This window comes from Protomyctophum bolini (genome assembly GCF_963924005.1).
Source record: "Protomyctophum bolini genome assembly, chromosome: 5".
Classification (NCBI taxonomy): Eukaryota; Metazoa; Chordata; class Actinopteri; order Myctophiformes; family Myctophidae; genus Protomyctophum; species Protomyctophum bolini.
The window spans coordinates 48,694,731-48,715,627 of NC_137866.1; the positions used below are offsets into that span (position 1 = coordinate 48,694,731).

The 20,897-nt window shown below is 46.3% G+C and overlaps 1 protein-coding gene across 1 annotated transcript in view; it reads right to left on the minus strand.

Annotated features, from left to right (window-relative positions):
• The window catches only part of LOC308315175 (NACHT, LRR and PYD domains-containing protein 12-like), a 42,961-nt gene that overhangs the window by 10,811 nt on the left and 11,253 nt on the right, over positions 1 to 20,897 (minus strand). Inside the window, exons 4-7 of the mRNA XM_080763015.1 lie at positions 16,537 to 16,654; positions 9,550 to 9,665; positions 3,382 to 3,491; positions 1,260 to 3,096 (exon numbers count right to left, since the gene is read on the minus strand). Of these exons, the coding sequence (XP_080619141.1) occupies positions 1,260 to 3,096; positions 3,382 to 3,491; positions 9,550 to 9,665; positions 16,537 to 16,654 (2,181 nt within the window). The remainder of the gene's footprint in view (positions 1 to 1,259; positions 3,097 to 3,381; positions 3,492 to 9,549; positions 9,666 to 16,536; positions 16,655 to 20,897) is intronic.

Consider the following 20,897-nt stretch of genomic DNA (forward strand, 5'->3'; position numbering starts at 1 on the left):
CCTGTCTCCTCAAGCTGGGCCACAGATGTAGGCTTTACTGTTAGTTTGAATTTACCCCAATATTATAATATTGCATAACCTACAATATTATAACATTTCATAACCTACACAATGTTATAAGTCCAGTGTTGTTTTGGCAGCATTGATTTTAGTTTTAGTCATAGTCTCTTGAATAGCTTTCATTTAGTTTTAGTCACATTTTAGTCACCTGGAATGTTTTAGTTTTTAGTCTAGTTTTAGTCGACTAAATGTCATAAGATTTTAGTCGACTAATTGTATTGTGGCGGGCCTTGATGCCGTCATAATGACTGATATTTGCTGAAAATAGTCGATCTACAAGCTCACAACAGGTCGCAGCATTGTGAGCTTGTATAAGAATTAGGAAAGAATTATCCAATGTGGTACTTTTTTCTTTTCTTTTTTGTTAACCCAAGAAAAGGAAATGAGCAGCTCCAAACATATGCACAGATATAAGAAGTGTCTTATATTATTAATATTGATCCTTTTCACAAGCAACAACTGTTAACTTATGCTCCTTTAACGGAGTAATTAAAAGAACCGTGGCAGTTCAAATATCATTATTGAATCTGGAGCTTAGACAAACTATGTTGCTTATAACTTAAGTTGTCCATGGATATTCAGGCATTAAGCATTGATAATTTCATTCGCCAGCTACTACACTTAGGACAACATTATCTTTAAATTATTGCCAGGATGTGTGTTGTGCACCTTCATGCTAGACAGATGATGACACACACATGGTCCCTGGAGGATGGACCCTACAGATCATATCACACACATGGTCCCTGGAGGATGGACCCTACAGATCATATCACACACATGGTCCCTGGAGGATGGAGGATTAAGTGGCCTTTCCCTCTAGGTCAACTTTGTACCACTTTCAAAAGCTTTGGCTGCTTTTTATATTACATCGCATCGAGGGACTCCCTTTGATAATTAACCAGACCTACAAGCTGTCAATTTGTTGAGATGCAAAGCATTGTATGCTTATAGATCTGTGAGTGACACCTTTCAACTTGTTCTACTGAGTGCCTTCACCACAGTGAAGCGGATTTAACGTTGGGTATTTTGGCTGTCTTTTATGGTGTTAAAAGGGGCGTGGAACAATGCAGACAATACAGACAATACCACTAATCACTATTTGAAATGCAGACACCTTTTATGCCAACCTTCATTTATAATTATAGTGTTAACTGTAATGGCATTTATGGCATGTTTCTATTCACTTGACTACTAACCGAGCCTTTCTGCAGTTCCTCACAGCTGGGATCAGTCTCCTTCGCCCCTCCTCTGATGTGTTGTATTTGTCCAGGTCCAACTCTTCCAGAACCTCCTCTGACATCTGCAGCATGACGGCCAGAGCTGAACACTGGGTCTCAGACAGTTTCTCTGTTCTGTTCTCTGACTTCAGGAACTGTTGAATCACCTGATGTAATGATTGGTCGTTCATCTCCATCAGAGAGTGGAAGATGTTGATACATCTGTCAGGAGAGGCATCATCACGAGTTAACATCTCCTTCAGGTTCTGGATGGCTTTCTGGATCTCCTTCTTTTTCTGACCCAGCAGACCTCCTAACAGACTTTTCTTTGTCTGACCCAGCAGGCCTCCTAACAGACTTTGGTTGGACTCCAGTGAGAGGCCATGAAGGAACCGAACAAGTAGGTCCAGGTGGCCATTTTTACTCTTCAGGGATTTTTCCATAGCAGCTTTCAGGAAGTCGGAGAGGGAGCTCTTAACTCTGTATTTTTCATCTTCCAGGAATGTCTTCAGTACCTTCATGTTCTTCTGTGTGAAACAGTGGTACAGGTAGACTGCAGCCATAAACTCCTGGATGCTCAGATGAACAAAGCTGTAGACCTTTTTCTGAAACAGCACACTCTCTGTTTTGAAGATCTGCGTGCACACTCCTGAGTACAGCGAGGCGTCTTTCACATCAAGACCACACTCTTCCAGGTCTTCTTGGTAGAACATGATGCTACTTTTCTTCAGATGTCTAAATGCCAGCATGCCCAGGTTCAGAAGAACTTTCCTGTCAGTCTTAGTGAGCTGCTGTTGAGTCCCCTTTTCTTTTGCTTTCTTTTTGACATCATGAGTCTCATCATACTTCTGCTTCTTCCTGTTTGTCAGAGCCAACAGGAAGTGGCAGCACATCTCAGTCAGGGTCTTGGGCAGCTGTCCAATGGTGGTGTGTGTCCTCAACATGTCCAGCAGAACGGTAGCAATGATCCAACAGAAGAGTGGGATGTAACACATGATGTGGAGGCTCCTCGATGTCTTCAAGTGTGAGAGGACTCTGTCGGCCAGCTTCTCTTCACTGAATCTCTTCCTGAAGTACTTCTCCTTCTGGGGGTCTGTGAACCCTCGCACTTCTGTCACCATGTCAACACATGCAGGAGGGATCCGATTGGCTGCTGCAGGTCTGGTGGTTATCCAGAGGAGGGCCGAGGGGAGCAGATTCCTCTTGATGAGGTTTGTCAACAGAGCATCCACCGATGATGTCACTGTGACATCAGAGATGATTTCATTTTTGTCGAAGTGCAACGGAGACCTGCTTTCATCGAGGCCATCGAAGATGAAGCAAACTTTCCAGGCAGCGAGCTGCTCTGCTGTGACCTTCTTTAATGTTGGGTGGAAATCATGGATCAGGTTGAGAAGGCTGTACTGCTTATCTCTGACCAAGTTCAGCTCCCGGAATGAAAAGGGAACCACGAGATCTATATCTTGATTCTCCAAACCTCTTGCCCAGTCCAGAAGAAACTTGCGCACAGAGAATGTTTTTCCAATGCCAGCGATGCCTTCGGTCAGAACGCTTGTACTGGGTGTCTTTCTGCCAGGGAGGAGGATCTTAAAGATTTTACAGCAGTTGATTGGTTCGTCATGGAAGGTCTTCATGTTGGAAGCTGTTTCAAGCTGTATCACCTCATGTTGGCGATTAACCCCTTCACTCACTCCCACTGAGATGTAGAGCTCTGAGTAGGTGCCGGTGACGGAGGTTCCAGACTCTTCCGTCATGTCGTCTTTCGCTTCATCAAGACTGTTCACACTGTCCTTATAATCGTTCAAAATACTGACATCTGAAATGAGAAGAACATTGTTTTAAACATTGAGGTTAATTTATAACTTTACATGTATACAGCACACATTAATATTAAATACCTCCAGAAACTATGCAATTTGTTCAGAAAAACAGGCAAAAGTAACAACACAAGATCAGTTGTTTTTGTCCAGCTGTTGAGTTGATAGTTGTTCAGCTTCATTATATGCACTTGGATATAATTGATACAGACAATAATTATTTGAACATTTAGTCTATGATTTCAATTTATCAGCATGCATTTTCAATGAGTGCACATTCTTACTTTGTCCACCTGTGTTTTGACTGGGTGTCTTCAGTCCAGGTGTGGTTTGACTGGGTGTTTTCAGTCCAGGTGTTGTTTGACTGGGTGTGGTGAGTCCAGGTGTGGTTTGACTGCAGTGTCAGACACACACACACACACACACACACACACACACACACACACACACACACACGTGTCAACATATCCCACGTGAAACCTGGTATATTATTCGTCGTACAACATGGTGTTGAATGCTGAAAATAGCAGATTTACAAGCTCACAACGTGTCACGTCCACCACACGTTGTGAGCAGCTAGTTTCAGCACATGGAAATATGCAGGCTGAGCCGTTTAGAAACTTTCCCCTTCACAATAAAAGCACATCAGCTTTCACAAAAGAAAAGACGAGCAAAGTGGGCAAGGATTATGAATTCGGTGGCATTTCACATTGCAAAAGGGTGCAGGAAGAGTGGGCACGTGGGCACCTCAGTGTTAAATATCTTTATTGGCCATTAGGTTGAACATGCCCATGCAGAAGGGTGGGCACCTCCGTGTTAAATATCCTTATTGGCCATTAGGTTGAACATGCCCATGCAGAAGGTAAGGGGTGTGTCTCATTTAATTCTGTTTCATATACAGTAGCCAAATGATAATAACGATATGGAAAAATGCACTATAGGTTAATTCATTATAATAATTTCCTATAGAATGTGTGTGAGTGAGAAATATTCCATGTTATGTGCTTAATTTAAGGCATTTATGCTTCAGCCAAGAAAACCTTTGCTAGCCTTGGTGATAAGGTCATACAAAGAAAAAGTTGGTGCTACCTAATTTGTGGTGGCGCTACCAACTGAAAAGGTAGGTGGCACCAGTGCTACCTGTGAAAAAGTTAGTCTGGAGCCCTGATTGTAACAGTTATCTCCTTAAAGGCCCAATGTCACGCCCCTCGGGAGACAAGAACGGCTATCAAACAATGCTATCATGATGACGACGTCATAGTGCCGATTAACTTTCCCCATCGACTTCTATGCGGGCTCGCCGGGCTTGGTGGCAGTAGTAGCATAGCAACTTATGCTACTATTTTGGTGTCACATTTAGCTTCATACTGGGTGAAAGTCTCATTCAAAAATTTTGCTCAGAAATCTTAGTTATACAATGACATTGAGTTGACATGTTTTTTGTTTTAGGGTAACTGTTGCATAATCGCAATTTCGCACTTGAGTCCCATGCCCCGGCCATCTAGCTCTCTGTCTCCCCCGCTGACATGCCCTCAACCACGGCTAAGTTCAGCCTGTTGCGGAGCCCTGCTCACAGGTTGAGTAGCGGCACTGCACCGGGCTAAAATGCAAATCAGTCTTCAAATATCCTATGTACCACAACATTGTTCAAGTATGTGTGTTTATGCTTATTCATTGTAATAATCAATATCGCTATGATGATTTATCGCCGCGCATGTAGTCTAGCCCGTCTCAGATGCCCCCTCTCACCGCCGGGGCACTGAGCCTAGTCTTCTGGTCATGCAGGCTGCAGTGCAGGCTGTTCATAGCACACACACAGCATGCAGTGAACTGGGCTGTTGCCGCAGCTCGCTTGGTCTTCAACCAGCCAAAATTCTCACATGTCTCCCCCCTGCTCCGCTCCCTCCACTGGCTCCCGGTCGCTGCCCGCACAGAATACAAAACTCTGATGCTGGCATTCAAAGCAACCAAAGGTATGGCTCCCCCATATCTTGCAAGTATGATCGAACCCTACAAACCCTCCCGCGCACTCAGATCAGCCAACGCAGGGAAGCTGGAAGTACCCTCACTAAAAACGCCGGGACAACGCTCCACACGTCCCAAACTCTTCTCCCTTCTGGCTCCAAAACTGTGGAATGCACTTCCCATTGCAGTCAGAACTGCAGCATCACTCCCAATCTTCCGCCGTAGTCTGAAAACCCACCTTTTCAGACTCCATCATGGCCAATAGCACTTACCCTACCCCCTTAGATAGCATTTCTGTAGACTTTGATAGCATTTGATACAGACTTATAGCATGTTATGTAGAATTGCATTGTATATAGTCATAGCACGCCATAGTACATATGTATAGCATAGTAGTATATATGTATAGTTTATATGTATAGTTTCATTATAGATATTCCACTGTTACTTTCTTAGCTTACGCATGTTTCATGATAAATGCTTTTATGTGATGTATTCCCATGCTTTTGTTCTTGCTTAATGTAAATCGCTCTGGATTAAGAGCGTCTGCTAAATGCCTAAATTGTAAATTGTGTGTGTGAGAGAGAGAGAGAGAGAGAGAGAGAGAGAGAGAGAGAGAGAGAGCGCCCCCCTCCCCACTCGGCTCGGACAACCAGGCCGATAATTCATCATAGCGATATTGATTATTACAATGAATACAAACAAACACACTATAGTTCACTTGAACAATGTTGTGGTAACTGACTACGGTATTACAGTGGGTGTACAGTCAGCCTGCGGCTGAGAGGGGAAGAAAGAAAGGGAAGAGAACAGTAGTCGCGCTGCGGGGCTCAGGGCTCTACTCAGAGCGGGCAGACAGGGTTGTTGGTGGCCGAGGGAACGTGGGACTCGAGTCCGAAATTTGCACTTGTGCTGCAGTTCCCCTAAAAAACCCCACGCCAACCTCAATTGAGTTTCGGGCAATTCTTTTTTTTTCCAATTACATTTATAACCAATATGACGCTAAATGTACCATCAAAAACGCTAGCCTGACCTAGTAGCCACTTGTTGCTAGCGCCGTAGCCCATCGCGAACGCTTTCAAACTGTTTTCAGTCAGACCACGTGATGTACTGTACCACCCATATTAATTTTGGGGCATGTCATTGGACCTTTAACACATTCCGACCAGGATTACTGCATGTTTTACCTACCCTAGGACACGGGGAGAACATGTGAGGGTACCTACCCTAGGGGACACGGGGAGAACATGTGAGGGTACCTACCCTAGGGGACACGGGGAGAACATGTGAGGGTACCTACCCTAGGGGACACGGGGAGAACATGTGAGGGTACCTACCCTAGGGGACACGGGGAGAACATGCAAGGGTACTGTGGGGTCTCGCTAGCTACACCCCGCGATGGTAAGTGCGTTGCCAGGGCAACCAGACACGCTGTCAGACAGAAGACGCCTCGGGCAGCTAGGCCCGCCCTCGGCCTCGTAGTAGGTAATGTCTACGTGCCAAACCTCCCCCTCCGCCAGATTGAGACGATGGAACGACCACACCCAAATCAGCCATCGGCCACACCCGCAGTATAAAAGGAAGATTCAGTTCTGAGTCTGACAGCGGCTGGTTCACACACACGCTCACGGAGGCACGCACAGCAAATACCGTCGGGGGGTAAGAAGACACACACACTTCCACCACCACCCATTCATGTGTGTATATTCCTGCATGTGTTGACTGTCACTCTCCTCTCACCACAGGCTCTTAGGAACGCTCCAGGAAACGACAGAGACTATCGGACTGTACGATTAAAACAATAAAGGAACAGGAGTTCCATTTCCACACATCTCACTGCGGGAGGAAGGCAGCCCCGCCACAGCGACGGTGACGCTGAAACCTCTATAATAAAGGTCGTAAAGAAACCTGTTATTATCAATATTATATTGAGCACTGTCTGGCATACAGTCGCTCATTTGATTTGCCGAGAACGGCCTGAAGATTTATGCTCTATCGGAGCTGAACCCCCGCTATCGGGAGAGAAGACCCGCTACAGTTAAAGATAAAGACTGATGACGTCACCCGAAGCAAGGGAACCCCGCCCCGTCTTATCGTGTTAAACAGAGCCCTCCAGTGAGGAGCGTGCTATCAGAGACCGTATATACTGAATTGAAATCTAATGCTCTGTTCTCATCCTCCTCCTCCAGGCTGAGGAAAACGCCTGTGGAACAGACATTTGTGTGGAATATAATTTGCCCAGAAACCTACAGGGGGTTTCTCCTCCTGCCTGTAATATATTTTTTTTGTTGATGAAATAAAAAGCTGTTGAAACTGCTGCAATTCCCTGTCCCGCCTGGTCCTTGTGAGGGTACCTACCCTAGGGACACGGGGAGAACATGTGAGGGTACCTACCCTAGGGGTCACTGGGAGAACATGTGAGGGTACCTACCCTAGGGGACACAGGGAGAACATGTGAGGGTACCAACCCTAGGGGACACGGGGAGAACATGTGAGGGTACCAACACTAGGGGACACGGGGAGAACATGTGAGGGTACCTACCCCAGGGGACATGGGGAGAAAATGTGAGGGTACCTACCCTAGGGGACACGGGGAGAACATGTGAGGGTACCTACCCTAGGGGACACAGGGAGAATATGTGAGGGTACCTACCCTAGGGACACTGGGAGAACCTGTGAGGGTACCTACCCTAGGGGACACCGGGAGAACATGTAAGGGTACTATACCTTAGGGGACACTGGGAGAACATGTGAGGGTACCAACCCTAGGGGACACGGGGAGAACATGTGAGGGTACTATAGGGGAAACGGGGAGAACATGTGAGGGTACTATACCTTAGGGGACACGGGGAGAACATGTGAGAGTACCAACCCTAGGGGACACGGGGAGAACATACAAACTCCACACAGAAAGGCCCTTTCGCCAACCCCGACTCGGGTATGGGCATTGATGACGCAGAGGAGAGAACACGCCCCCAGCGCCCACAGCGGGAATCGAACCCAGGATCTTCTAGCTGTGAGGCGACAACACTACCGACTGTGCCACTGTCCCCCCTCTTGGTTTTATTTTACATAAAGATTTTAAACTTAACAAACAAATCAGCTCCGTCGTTAAAACTCTCTTCTTCCAATCATCGCCACGGTCAAATCCTACCTCCCCCTAAAAACTGCTAGAGATGGTTATCCATTAGGCATGTGAATCTCGTCTCATCTCACGATTCGATATGCATCTCGATGCACTGCCAGCGATACGATACTTTAGCGATACATGGAATCTCCTGGCGATACGATGCGATACGATTCACCCCTCTACCGATATGATGCGATTTGATGGCGATTCAATTCTGGACATTGCGATACGATACGATTCACCCCTCTACCGATACGATGCGATTTGATGGCGATTCAATTCGGATTTATATTAAAGCTCTATTAATTTCCCAAAACATGTAAAAATGCATTACATTTAAATTCAAAGCAATTTATTGTTTTACTGTAGGTTAGTATTATAGCTCTGCATCTCAAACAACCCAACTTATAGAATTCTGTAAGTAAACAAAGGGTCTGCTCTCTGCTGGTTATTGTGGAATTGTTAGATTACTAATAATCATAGGCTATAGAGCGCCACAGTCCCTCCCCCTTTCAGAAAAACGAGTGGCCCAGGAAATGAAAACCCTATGCATTCTCCCATCGGCATAACCGTCTTTAAATAAATTATATTAGAAGTGCTTCTAATATAATTTATTTAAAGACGGTTACGCCGCGGACAAAGCCAACATGTGAGGGTACCAACCCTAGGGGACACGGGGAGAACATGTAAGGGTACCTACCCTAGGGGACACAGGGAGAACACGTGAGGGTACCTACCCTAGGGACACGGGGAGAACATGTGAGGGTACCTACCCTAGGGGACACCGGGAGAACATGTAAGGGTACTATACCCTAGGGGACACTGGGAGAACATGCGAGGGTACCAACCCTAGGGGACACGGGGAGAACATACAAACTCCACACAGAAAGGCCCTTTCGCCAACCCCGCCTCGGGTATGGGCATTGATGACGCAGAGGAGAGAACACACCCCCAGCGCTCACAGCGGGAATCGAACCCAGGATCTTCTAGCTGTGAGGCGACAACACTACCGACTGTGCCACTGTCCCCTCTCTTGGTTTTATTTTTTATAAAGATTTTAAACTTAATAAACAAATCAGCTCCGTCGTTAAAACTCTTCTTCCAATCATCGCCACGGTCAAATCCTACCTCCTCCTAAAAACAGCTGGAGATGGTTATCCATGCTTTGATTTCATCAAGAATAGATTATTGCAACTCTTTGTAGTTTCTCATCGACCAGGCATCACTCAGGCGTTTACAGCTAGAGCAGAACACAGCTGCCCGCCATCTCACCGTCAGTATAAAATATGTTGTAGTGTATATTGTATAGTGTTACAGTGTTATAGTGTTGTATATATTTATAGGAGGGTTGACATACTGTGAATCAGGAGGTCCAGGTTCGTTACTGAAGAAAGGAGGATTTCCTTTAGACATGTCACTCTTCACAGACAGAAGGCTGGGAGTTGGAGACTCTGCTCTGTGGTGGACACTTCTGGAATCATACAAACAGAAATAACAATACATAAACAACAGAGACAGTGAATATTACTACTAGAAATAATACTAAGTAAATAACAGACAGTAATTAGCATAACAGTAGCTTGTATTCCATGTAGTACAAACGGTGCAATGGAATGATTTTCCCAAGGAGATAAAGACAAGTGCCTCTCTAAACAATTAAACTTAGGTCAGGATTGAGAAGACGTTTTTAGAATCCTGAATGGGTCTGTTGAATTGAGCAATTGTAACAGTTATCTCCTTAACACATTCCGACCAGGATTACTGCATGTTTTTGTGAGGGTACCTACCCTAGGGGACACGGGGAGAACATGTGAGGGTACCCACCCTAGGGGACACGGGGAGAACATGTAAGGTTACCTACCCTAGGGGACACGGGGAGAACATGTGAGGGTACCTACCCTAAGGGACAAGGGGAGAACATGTGAGGGTACCTACCCTAGGGGACACAGGGAGAACACGTGAGGGTACCTACCCCAGGGACACGGGGAGAACATGTGAGGGTATCTACCCTAGGGGACACCGGGAGAACATGTGAGGGTACTATACCCTAGGGGACACTGGGAGAACATGTGAGGGTACCAACCCTAGGGGACACGGGGAGAACATGTAAGGGTACATACCCTAGGGGACACCGGGAGAACATGCGAGGGTACTATACCCTAAGGGACACGGGGAGAACATGTGAGGTTACCTACCCTAGGGACACGGGGAGAACATGTGAGGGTACCTACCCTAGGGGAAACTGGGAGAACATGTGAGGGTACTATACCCTAGGGGACACAGGGAGAACACGCGAGGTTACCTACCCTAGGGACACGGGGAGAACATGTGAGGGTACATACCCTAGGAGACACCGGGAGAACATGTGAGGGTACTATACCCTAGGGGACACTGGGAGAACATGTGAGGGTACCAACTACCAACCCTAGGGGACACGGGGAGAACATGTGAGGGTACTATAGGGGAAACGGGGAGAACATGTGAGGGTACTATACCCTAGGGGACACGGGGTGAACATGTGAGGGTACCAACCCTAGGGTACACGGGGAGAACATGTGAGGGTACTATACCCTAGGGGACACGGGGAGAACATACAAACTCCACACAGAAAGGCCCTTTCGCCAACCCCGCCTCGGGTATGGGCATTGATGACGCAGAGGAGAGAACACACCCCCAGCGCTCACAGCGGGAATCGAACCCAGGATCTTCTAGCTGTGAGGCGACAACACTACCGACTGTGCCACTGTCCCCTCTCTTGGTTTTATTTTTTATAAAGATTTTAAACTTAATAAACAAATCAGCTCCGTCGTTAAAACTCTTCTTCCAATCATCGCCACGGTCAAATCCTACCTCCTCCTAAAAACAGCTGGAGATGGTTATCCATGCTTTGATTTCATCAAGAATAGATTATTGCAACTCTTTGTAGTTTCTCATCGACCAGGCATCACTCAGGCGTTTACAGCTAGAGCAGAACACAGCTGCCCGCCATCTCACCGTCAGTATAAAATATGTTGTAGTGTATATTGTATAGTGTTACAGTGTTATAGTGTTGTATATATTTATAGGAGGGTTGACATACTGTGAATCAGGAGGTCCAGGTTCGTTACTGAAGAAAGGAGGATTTCCTTTAGACATGTCACTCTTCACAGACAGAAGGCTGGGAGTTGGAGACTCTGCTCTGTGGTGGACACTTCTGGAATCATACAAACAGAAATAACAATACATAAACAACAGAGACAGTGAATATTACTACTAGAAATAATACTAAGTAAATAACAGACAGTAATTAGCATAACAGTAGCTTGTATTCCATGTAGTACAAACGGTGCAATGGAATGATTTTCCCAAGGAGATAAAGACAAGTGCCTCTCTAAACAATTAAACTTAGGTCAGGATTGAGAAGACGTTTTTAGAATCCTGAATGGGTCTGTTGAATTGAGCAATTGTAACAGTTATCTCCTTAACACATTCCGACCAGGATTACTGCATGTTTTTGTGAGGGTACCTACCCTAGGGGACACGGGGAGAACATGTGAGGGTACCCACCCTAGGGGACACGGGGAGAACATGTAAGGTTACCTACCCTAGGGGACACGGGGAGAACATGTGAGGGTACCTACCCTAAGGGACAAGGGGAGAACATGTGAGGGTACCTACCCTAGGGGACACAGGGAGAACACGTGAGGGTACCTACCCTAGGGACACGGGGAGAACATGTGAGGGTATCTACCCTAGGGGACACCGGGAGAACATGTGAGGGTACTATACCCTAGGGGACACTGGGAGAACATGTGAGGGTACCAACCCTAGGGGACACGGGGAGAACATGTAAGGGTACATACCCTAGGGGACACCGGGAGAACATGTGAGGGTACTATACCCTAAGGGACACGGGGAGAACATGTGAGGTTACCTACCCTAGGGACACGGGGAGAACATGTGAGGGTACCTACCCTAGGGGACACTGGGAGAACATGTGAGGGTACTATACCCTAGGGGACACAGGGAGAACACGCGAGGTTACCTACCCTAGGGACACGGGGAGAACATGTGAGGGTACATACCCTAGGAGACACCGGGAGAACATGTGAGGGTACTATACCCTAGGGGACACTGGGAGAACATGTGAGGGTACCAACCCTAGGGGACACGGGGAGAACATGTGAGGGTACTATAGGGGAAACGGGGAGAACATGTGAGGGTACTATACCCTAGGGGACACGGGGTGAACATGTGAGGGTACCAACCCTAGGGTACACGGGGAGAACATGTGAGGGTACTATACCCTAGGGGACACGGGGAGAACATACAAACTCCACACAGAAAGGCCCTTTCGCCAACCCCGCCTCGGGTATGGGCATTGATGACGCAGAGGAGAGAACACACCCCCAGCGCTCACCGCGGGAATCGAACCCAGGATCTTCTAGCTGTGAGGCGACAACACTACCGACTGTGCCACTGTCCCCTCTCTTGGTTTTATTTTTGATAAAGATTTTAAACTTAATAAACAAATCAGCTCCGTCGTTAAAACTCTCTTCTTCCAATCATCGCCACGGTCAAATCCTACCTCCTCCTAAAAACAGCTGGAGATGGTTATCCATGCTTTGATTTCATCAAGAATAGATTATTGCAACTCTTTGTAGTTTCTCATCGACCAGGCATCACTCAGGCGTTTACAGCTAGAGCAGAACACAGCTGCCCGCCATCTCACCGTCAGTATAAAATATGTTGTAGTGTATATTGTATAGTGTTACAGTGTTATAGTGTTGTATATATTTATAGGAGGGTTGACATACTGTGAATCAGGAGGTCCAGGTTCGTTACTGAAGAAAGGAGGATTTCCTTTAGACATGTCACTCTTCACAGACAGAAGGCTGGGAGTTGGAGACTCTGCTCTGTGGTGGACACTTCTGGAATCATACAAACAGAAATAACAATACATAAACAACAGAGACAGTGAATATTACTACTAGAAATAATACTAAGTAAATAACAGACAGTAATTAGCATAACAGTAGCTTGTATTCCATGTAGTACAAACGGTGCAATGGAATGATTTTCCCAAGGAGATAAAGACAAGTGCCTCTCTAAACAATTAAAACTTAGGTCAGGATTGAGAAGACGTTTTTAGAATCCTGAATGGGTCTGTTGAATTGAGCAATTGTAACAGTTATCTCCTTAACACATTCCGACCAGGATTACTGCATGTTTTTGTGAGGGTACCTACCCTAGGGGACACGGGGAGAACATGTGAGGGTACCCACCCTAGGGGACACGGGGAGAACATGTAAGGTTACCTACCCTAGGGGACACGGGGAGAACATGTGAGGGTACCTACCCTAAGGGACAAGGGGAAAACATGTGAGGGTACCTACCCTAGGGGACCCAGGGAGAACACGTGAGGGTACCTACCCTAGGGACACGGGGAGAACATGTGAGGGTATCTACCCTAGGGGACACCGGGAGAACATGTGAGGGTACTATACCCTAGGGGACACTGGGAGAACATGTGAGGGTACCAACCCTAGGGGACACGGGGAGAACATGTAAGGGTACATACCCTAGGGGACACCGGGAGAACATGTGAGGGTACCCACCCTAGGGGACACGGGGAGAACATGTAAGGTTACCTACCCTAGGGGACACGGGGAGAACATGTGAGGGTACCTACCCTAAGGGACAAGGGGAGAACATGTGAGGGTACCTACCCTAGGGGACACAGGGAGAACACGTGAGGGTACCTACCCTAGGGACACGGGGAGAACATGTGAGGGTATCTACCCTAGGGGACACCGGGAGAACATGTGAGGGTACTATACCCTAGGGGACACTGGGAGAACATGTGAGGGTACCAACCCTAGGGGACACGGGGAGAACATGTAAGGGTACATACCCTAGGGGACACCGGGAGAACATGTGAGGGTACTATACCCTAAGGGACACGGGGAGAACATGTGAGGTTACCTACCCTAGGGACACGGGGAGAACATGTGAGGGTACCTACCCTAGGGGACACTGGGAGAACATGTGAGGGTACTATACCCTAGGGGACACAGGGAGAACACGCGAGGTTACCTACCCTAGGGACACGGGGAGAACACGCGAGGGTACATACCCTAGGGGACACCGGGAGAACATGTGAGGGTACTATACCCTAGGGGACACTGGGAGAACATGTGAGGGTACCAACCCTAGGGGACACGGGGAGAACATGTGAGGGTACTATACCCTAGGGGACACGGGGTGAACATGTGAGGGTACCAACCCTAGGGGACACGGGGAGAACATGTGAGGGTACTATACCCTAGGGGACACGGGGTGAACATGTGAGGGTACCAACCCTAGGGTACACGGGGAGAACATGTGAGGGTACTATACCCTAGGGGACACGGGGAGAACATACAAACTCCACACAGAAAGGCCCTTTCGCCAACCCCGCCTCGGGTATGGGCATTGATGACGCAGTGGAGAGAACACACCCCCAGCGCTCACAGCGGGAATCGAACCCAGGATCTTCTAGCTGTGAGGCGACAACACTATCGACTGTGCCACTGTCCCCTCTCTTGGTTTTATTTTTGATAAAGATTTTAAACTTAATAAACAAATCAGCTCCGTCGTTAAAACTCTCTTCTTCCAATCATCGCCACGGTCAAATCCTACCTCCTCCTAAAAACAGCTGGAGATGGTTATCCATGCTTTGATTTCATCAAGAATAGATTATTGCAACTCTTTGTAGTTTCTCATCGACCAGGCATCACTCAGGCGTTTACAGCTAGAGCAGAACACAGCTGCCCGCCATCTCACCGTCAGTATAAAATATGTTGTAGTGTATATTGTATAGTGTTACAGTGTTATAGTGTTGTATATATTTATAGGAGGGTTGACATACTGTGAATCAGGAGGTCCAGGTTCGTTACTGAAGAAAGGAGGATTTCCTTTAGACATGTCACTCTTCACAGACAGAAGGCTGGGAGTTGGAGACTCTGCTCTGTGGTGGACACTTCTGGAATCATACAAACAGAAATAACAATACATAAACAACAGAGACAGTGAATAATACTACTAGAAATAATACTAAGTAAATAACAGACAGTAATTAGCATAACAGTAGCTTGTATTCCATGTAGTACAAACGGTGCAATGGAATGATTTTCCCAAGGAGATAAAGACAAGTGCCTCTCTAAACAATTAAAACATAGGTCAGGATTGAGAAGACGTTTTTAGAATCCTGAATGGGTCTGTTGAATTGAGCAATTGTAACAGTTATCTCCTTAACCCATTCCGACCAGGATTACAGCATGTTTTTGTGAGGGTACCTACCCTAGGGGACACGGGGAGAACATGTGAGGGTACCCACCCTAGGGGACACGGGGAGAACATGTAAGGTTACCTACCCTAGGGGACACGGGGAGAACATGTGAGGGTACCTACCCTAAGGGACAAGGGGAGAACATGTGAGGGTACCTACCCTAGGGGACCCAGGGAGAACACGTGAGGGTACCTACCCTAGGGACACGGGGAGAACATGTGAGGGTATCTACCCTAGGGGACACCGGGAGAACATGTGAGGGTACTATACCCTAGGGGACACTGGGAGAACATGTGAGGGTACCAACCCTAGGGGACACGGGGAGAACATGTAAGGGTACATACCCTAGGGGACACTGGAGAACATGTGAGGGTACTATACCCTAAGGGACACTGGGAGAACATGTGAGGGTACCAACCCTAGGGGACACGGGGAAAACATGTGAGGGTACTATAGGGGAAACGGGGAGAACATGTGAGGGTACTATACCCTAGGGGACACGGGGTGAACATGTGAGGGTACCAACCCTAGGGTACACGGGGAGAACATGTGAGGGTACTATACCCTAGGGGACACGGGGAGAACATACAAACTCCACACAGAAAGGCCCTTTCGCCAACCCCGCCTCGGGTATGGGCACTGATGACGCAGAGGAGAGAACACACCCCCAGCGCTCACAGCGGGAATCGAACCCAGGATCTTCTAGCTGTGAGGCGACAACACTACCGACTGTGCCACTGTCCCCTCTCTTGGTTTTATTTTTGATAAAGATTTTAAACTTAATAAACAAATCAGCTCCGTCGTTAAAACCTCCTCCTAAAAACAGCTGGAGATGGTTATCCATGCTTTGATTTCATCAAGAATAGATTATTGCAACTCTTTGTATTTTCTCATCGACCAGGCATCACTCGGGCGTTTACAGCTAGTGCAGAACACAGCTGCCCGCCATCTCACCGTCAGTATAAAATATGTTGTAGTGTATATTGTATAGTGTTACAGTGTTATAGTGTTGTATATATTTATAGGAGGGTTGACATACTGTGAATCAGGAGGTCCAGGTTCGTTACTGAAGAAAGGAGGATTTCCTTTAGACATGTCACTCTTCACAGACAGAAGGCTGGGAGTTGGAGACTCTGCTCTGTGGTGGACACTTCTGGAATCATACAAACAGAAATAACAATACATAAACAACAGAGACAGTGAATATTACTACTAGAAATAATACTAAGTAAATAACAGACAGTAATTAGCATAACAGTAGCTTGTATTCCATGTAGTACAAACGGTGCAATGGAATGATTTTCCCAAGGAGATAAAGACAAGTGCCTCGCTAAACACTTAGGTCAGGATTGAGAAGACGTTTTTAGAATCCTGAATGGGTCTGTTGAATTGAGCAATTGTAACAGTTATCTCCTTAACACATTCCGACCAGGATTACTGCATGTTTTTGTGAGGGTACCTACCCTAGGGGACACGGGGAGAACATGTGAGGGTAACCACCCTAGGGGACACGGGGAGAACATGTAAGGTTACCTACCCTAGGGGACACGGGGAGAACATGTGAGGGTACCTACCCTAAGGGACAAGGGGAGAACATGTGAGGGTACCACTACCTACCCTAACGGACAAGGGGAGAACATGTGAGGGTACCTACCCTAGGGGACACAGGGAGAACACGTGAGGGTACCTACCCAAGGGACACGGGGAGAACATGTGAGGGTACCTACCCTAGGGGACACCGGGAGAACATGTGAGGGTACTATACCCTAGGGGACACTGGGAGAACATGCGAGGGTACCAACCCTAGGGGACACGGGGAGAACATGTAAGGGTACCTACCCTAGGGGACACAGGGAGAACACGTGAGGGTACCTACCCTAGGGACACGGGGAGAACATGTGAGGGTACCTACCCTAGGGGACACCGGGAGAACATGTAAGGGTACTATACCCGGCCTAGGGGACACTGGGAGAACATGTGAGGGTACCAACCCTAGGGGACACGGGGAGAACATGTGAGGGTACCAACCCTAGGGGACACGGGGAGAACATGTGAGGGTACTATAGGGGAAACGGGGAGAACATGTGAGGGTACTATACCCTAGGGGAAAATGGGAGAACATACAAACTCCACACAGAAAGGCCCTTTCTGTATATATTGTATAGTGTTACAGTGTTATAGTGTTGTATATATTTATAGGAGGGTTGACATACTGTGAATCAGGAGGTCCAGGTTCGTTACTGAAGAAAGGAGGATTTCCTTTAGACATGTCACTCTTCACAGACAGAAGGCTGGGAGTTAGAGACTCTGCTCTGTGGTGGACACTTCTGGAATCATACAAACAGAAATAACAATACATAAACAACAGAGACAGTGAATATTACTACTAGAAATAATACTAAGTAAATAACAGACAGTAATTAGCATAACAGTAGCTTGTATTCCATGTAGTACAAACGGTGCAATGGAATGATTTGCCCAAGGAGATAAAGACAAGTGCCTCTCTAAACAATTAAAACTTAGGTCAGGGTTGAGAAGGCGTTTTTAGCATCCTGAATGGGTCTGTTGAATTAAACAATTGTAACAGTTATCTCCTTAACACATTCCGACCAGGATTACTGCATGTTTTTGTGAGGGTACCTACCCTGGGGGACACGGGGAGAACATGTGAGGGTACCTACCCTAGGGGACACGGGGAGAACATGTGAGGGTACCTACCCTAACGGACAAGGGGAGAACATGTGAGGGTACCTACCCTAGGGGACACAGGGAGAACACGTGAGGGTACCTACCCTAGGGACACGGGGAGAACATGTGAGGGTACCTACCCTAGGGGACACTGGGAGAACATGTGAGGGTACCAACCCTAGGGGACACGGGGAGAACATGTAAGGGTACCTACCCTAGGGGACACAGGGAGAACACGTGAGGGTACCTACCCTAGGGACACGGGGAGAACATGTAAGGGTACTATACCCTAGGGGACACTGGGAGAACATGTGAGGGTACCAACCCTAGGGGACACGGGGAGAACATGTGAGGGTACTATAGGGGAAACGGGGAGAACATGTGAGGGTACTATACCCTAGGGGAAAAGGGGAGAACATACAAACTCCACACAGAAAGGCCCTTTCGCCAACCCCGCCTCGGGTATGGGCACTGATGACGCAGAGGAGAGAACACACCCCCAGCGCTCACAGCGGGAATCGAACCCAGGATCTTCTAGCTGTGAGGCGACAACACTACCGACTGTGCCACTGTCCCCCCTCTTGGTTTTATTTTTGATAAAGATTTTAAACGTAATAAACAAATCAGCTCCGTCGTTAAAACTCTCTTCTTCCAATCATCGCCACGGTCAAATCCTACCTCCTCCTAAAAACAGCTGGAGATGGTTATCCATGCTTTGATTTCATCAAGAATAGATTATTGCAACTCTTTGTATTTTCTCATCGACCAGGCATCACTCAGGCGTTTACAGCTAGTGCAGAACACAGCTGCCTGCCATCTCACCGTCAGTATAAAATATGTTGTAGTGTATATTGTATAGTGTTACAGTGTTATAGTGTTGTATATATTTATAGGAGGGTTGACATACTGTGAATCAGGAGGTCCAGGTTCGTTACTGAAGAAAGGAGGATTTCCTTTAGACATGTCACTCTTCACAGACAGAAGGCTGGGAGTTGGAGACTCTGCTCTGTGGTAGACACTTCTGGAATCATACAAACAGAAATAACAATACATAAACAACAGAGACAGTGAATAATACTACTAGAAATAATACTAAGTAAATAACAGACAGTAATTAGCATAACAGTAGCTTGTATTCCATGTAGTACAAACGGTGCAATGGAATGATTTGCCCAAGGAGATAAAGACAAGTGCCTCTCTAAACACTTAAAACTTAGGTCAGGATTGAGAAGGCGTTTTTAGAATCCTGAATGGGTCTGTTGAATTGAGCAATTGTAGAGGGTCCTCCTCAGGAGAGCTTTGATGCTTCGGTGTCCGTGAAGAGATGGATGGGAGAGGGAGGGACTCACACCCATGTGAAGTGAGGTGCTCTTATCATCATACGTCATATTTGGTGGACATTTGATCTAATTTCTTTAATTCTCAATAGCAAATATTGAGATCTGGGGGGACAAGCTGTTTCGCAAAAAAGGGAAGAAAAAATGTTTATGGTGGACTGAATAAATTGGCATACAAAGTTAATTTTAAGTGCAATGTGTAAACTAGGCTTTCTCCATGGTCTGAATAAATAAGTTTCATATTTTATTGTTAAGCCTTAACCCGGCATGTGATGAACTCTGCAGTGCTCAGTGCTCAGAAATGCAATGTCTTAATGCCACGGTTAGGTATGCACGTGACTAATGCACTGAAATGGAGATGTTTACAAGTGTAAATTGGTATACTGAGTTATACTGTTTTATTAATACAATGTATTGCGTGATATATATTGTCTGTGCTCCTTAACTTTTGGGTAGGTGCTCCAAATGTTTTGCTAGTAACTTTTTAATTTGGGAGAACTGGTGCTACCAAGAAAAGTTAATTTCGAGCCCTGGGTTCACAGACATGCCGGTCTGACAGACAGACAGCAATCACTAGGGCTAATTAGCTAATTAGTCCACATTATGGCATCAGTGCAATTCGGCCAGTCATAGTTTTAAGCCAGATCACCTTAATTAATTATAATATGGGCAAGGGCAACTGTGTAGGCTGTAGGCTACTACATTGATCTCATCATGAGATCAATCAAGTTTGGTGCCAAATGTCCCACGAATCATTTTAATATGACGACGTCATATGAAATGAACCTGCACTTACATCTGATATATATATATATATATATATATATATATATATATATAGGCCTATAGGTGTCCATGATCAGAACACATCCATTCTGCATTCAGACGATGACAGTGAGATGATATCAATCTAAAAGATGGACTTCCCCGCATGAATCAATGCAGCTCTGATAAATAAAAAAAATCGGATATCTATTTTACCTCTGCATGTTATATTTTTCATCCATGATTCAGTGTCAGTCTCTCTCCGCCTATTCATGGTTTTTGCTCTCTTACCTGATAAAACGTGAACCTGTGTGTCCTTGAACAAACTGAAGCTAAGAATAAGAATGACAAAAGAGTTTCCGTTGCTCTTCAATTAATAAAACGGTGGCATAGTCCCAGGTTTATTCACTCAATAGAGTAGGTTGTACAACATTGATACCTTTCACACTTTAAATAGTGCACCTCAAATAATTAATGGTTGTATGTCTTATAAAGTAATAACGATAAAGAATATTCTATTGCCAAAATACTGTGGCTGATTCGGCCTTGGTCACAATTACACCAGCTTCCCTGAATAACACGGGACCTAATCGCAGCTTGAGAGGA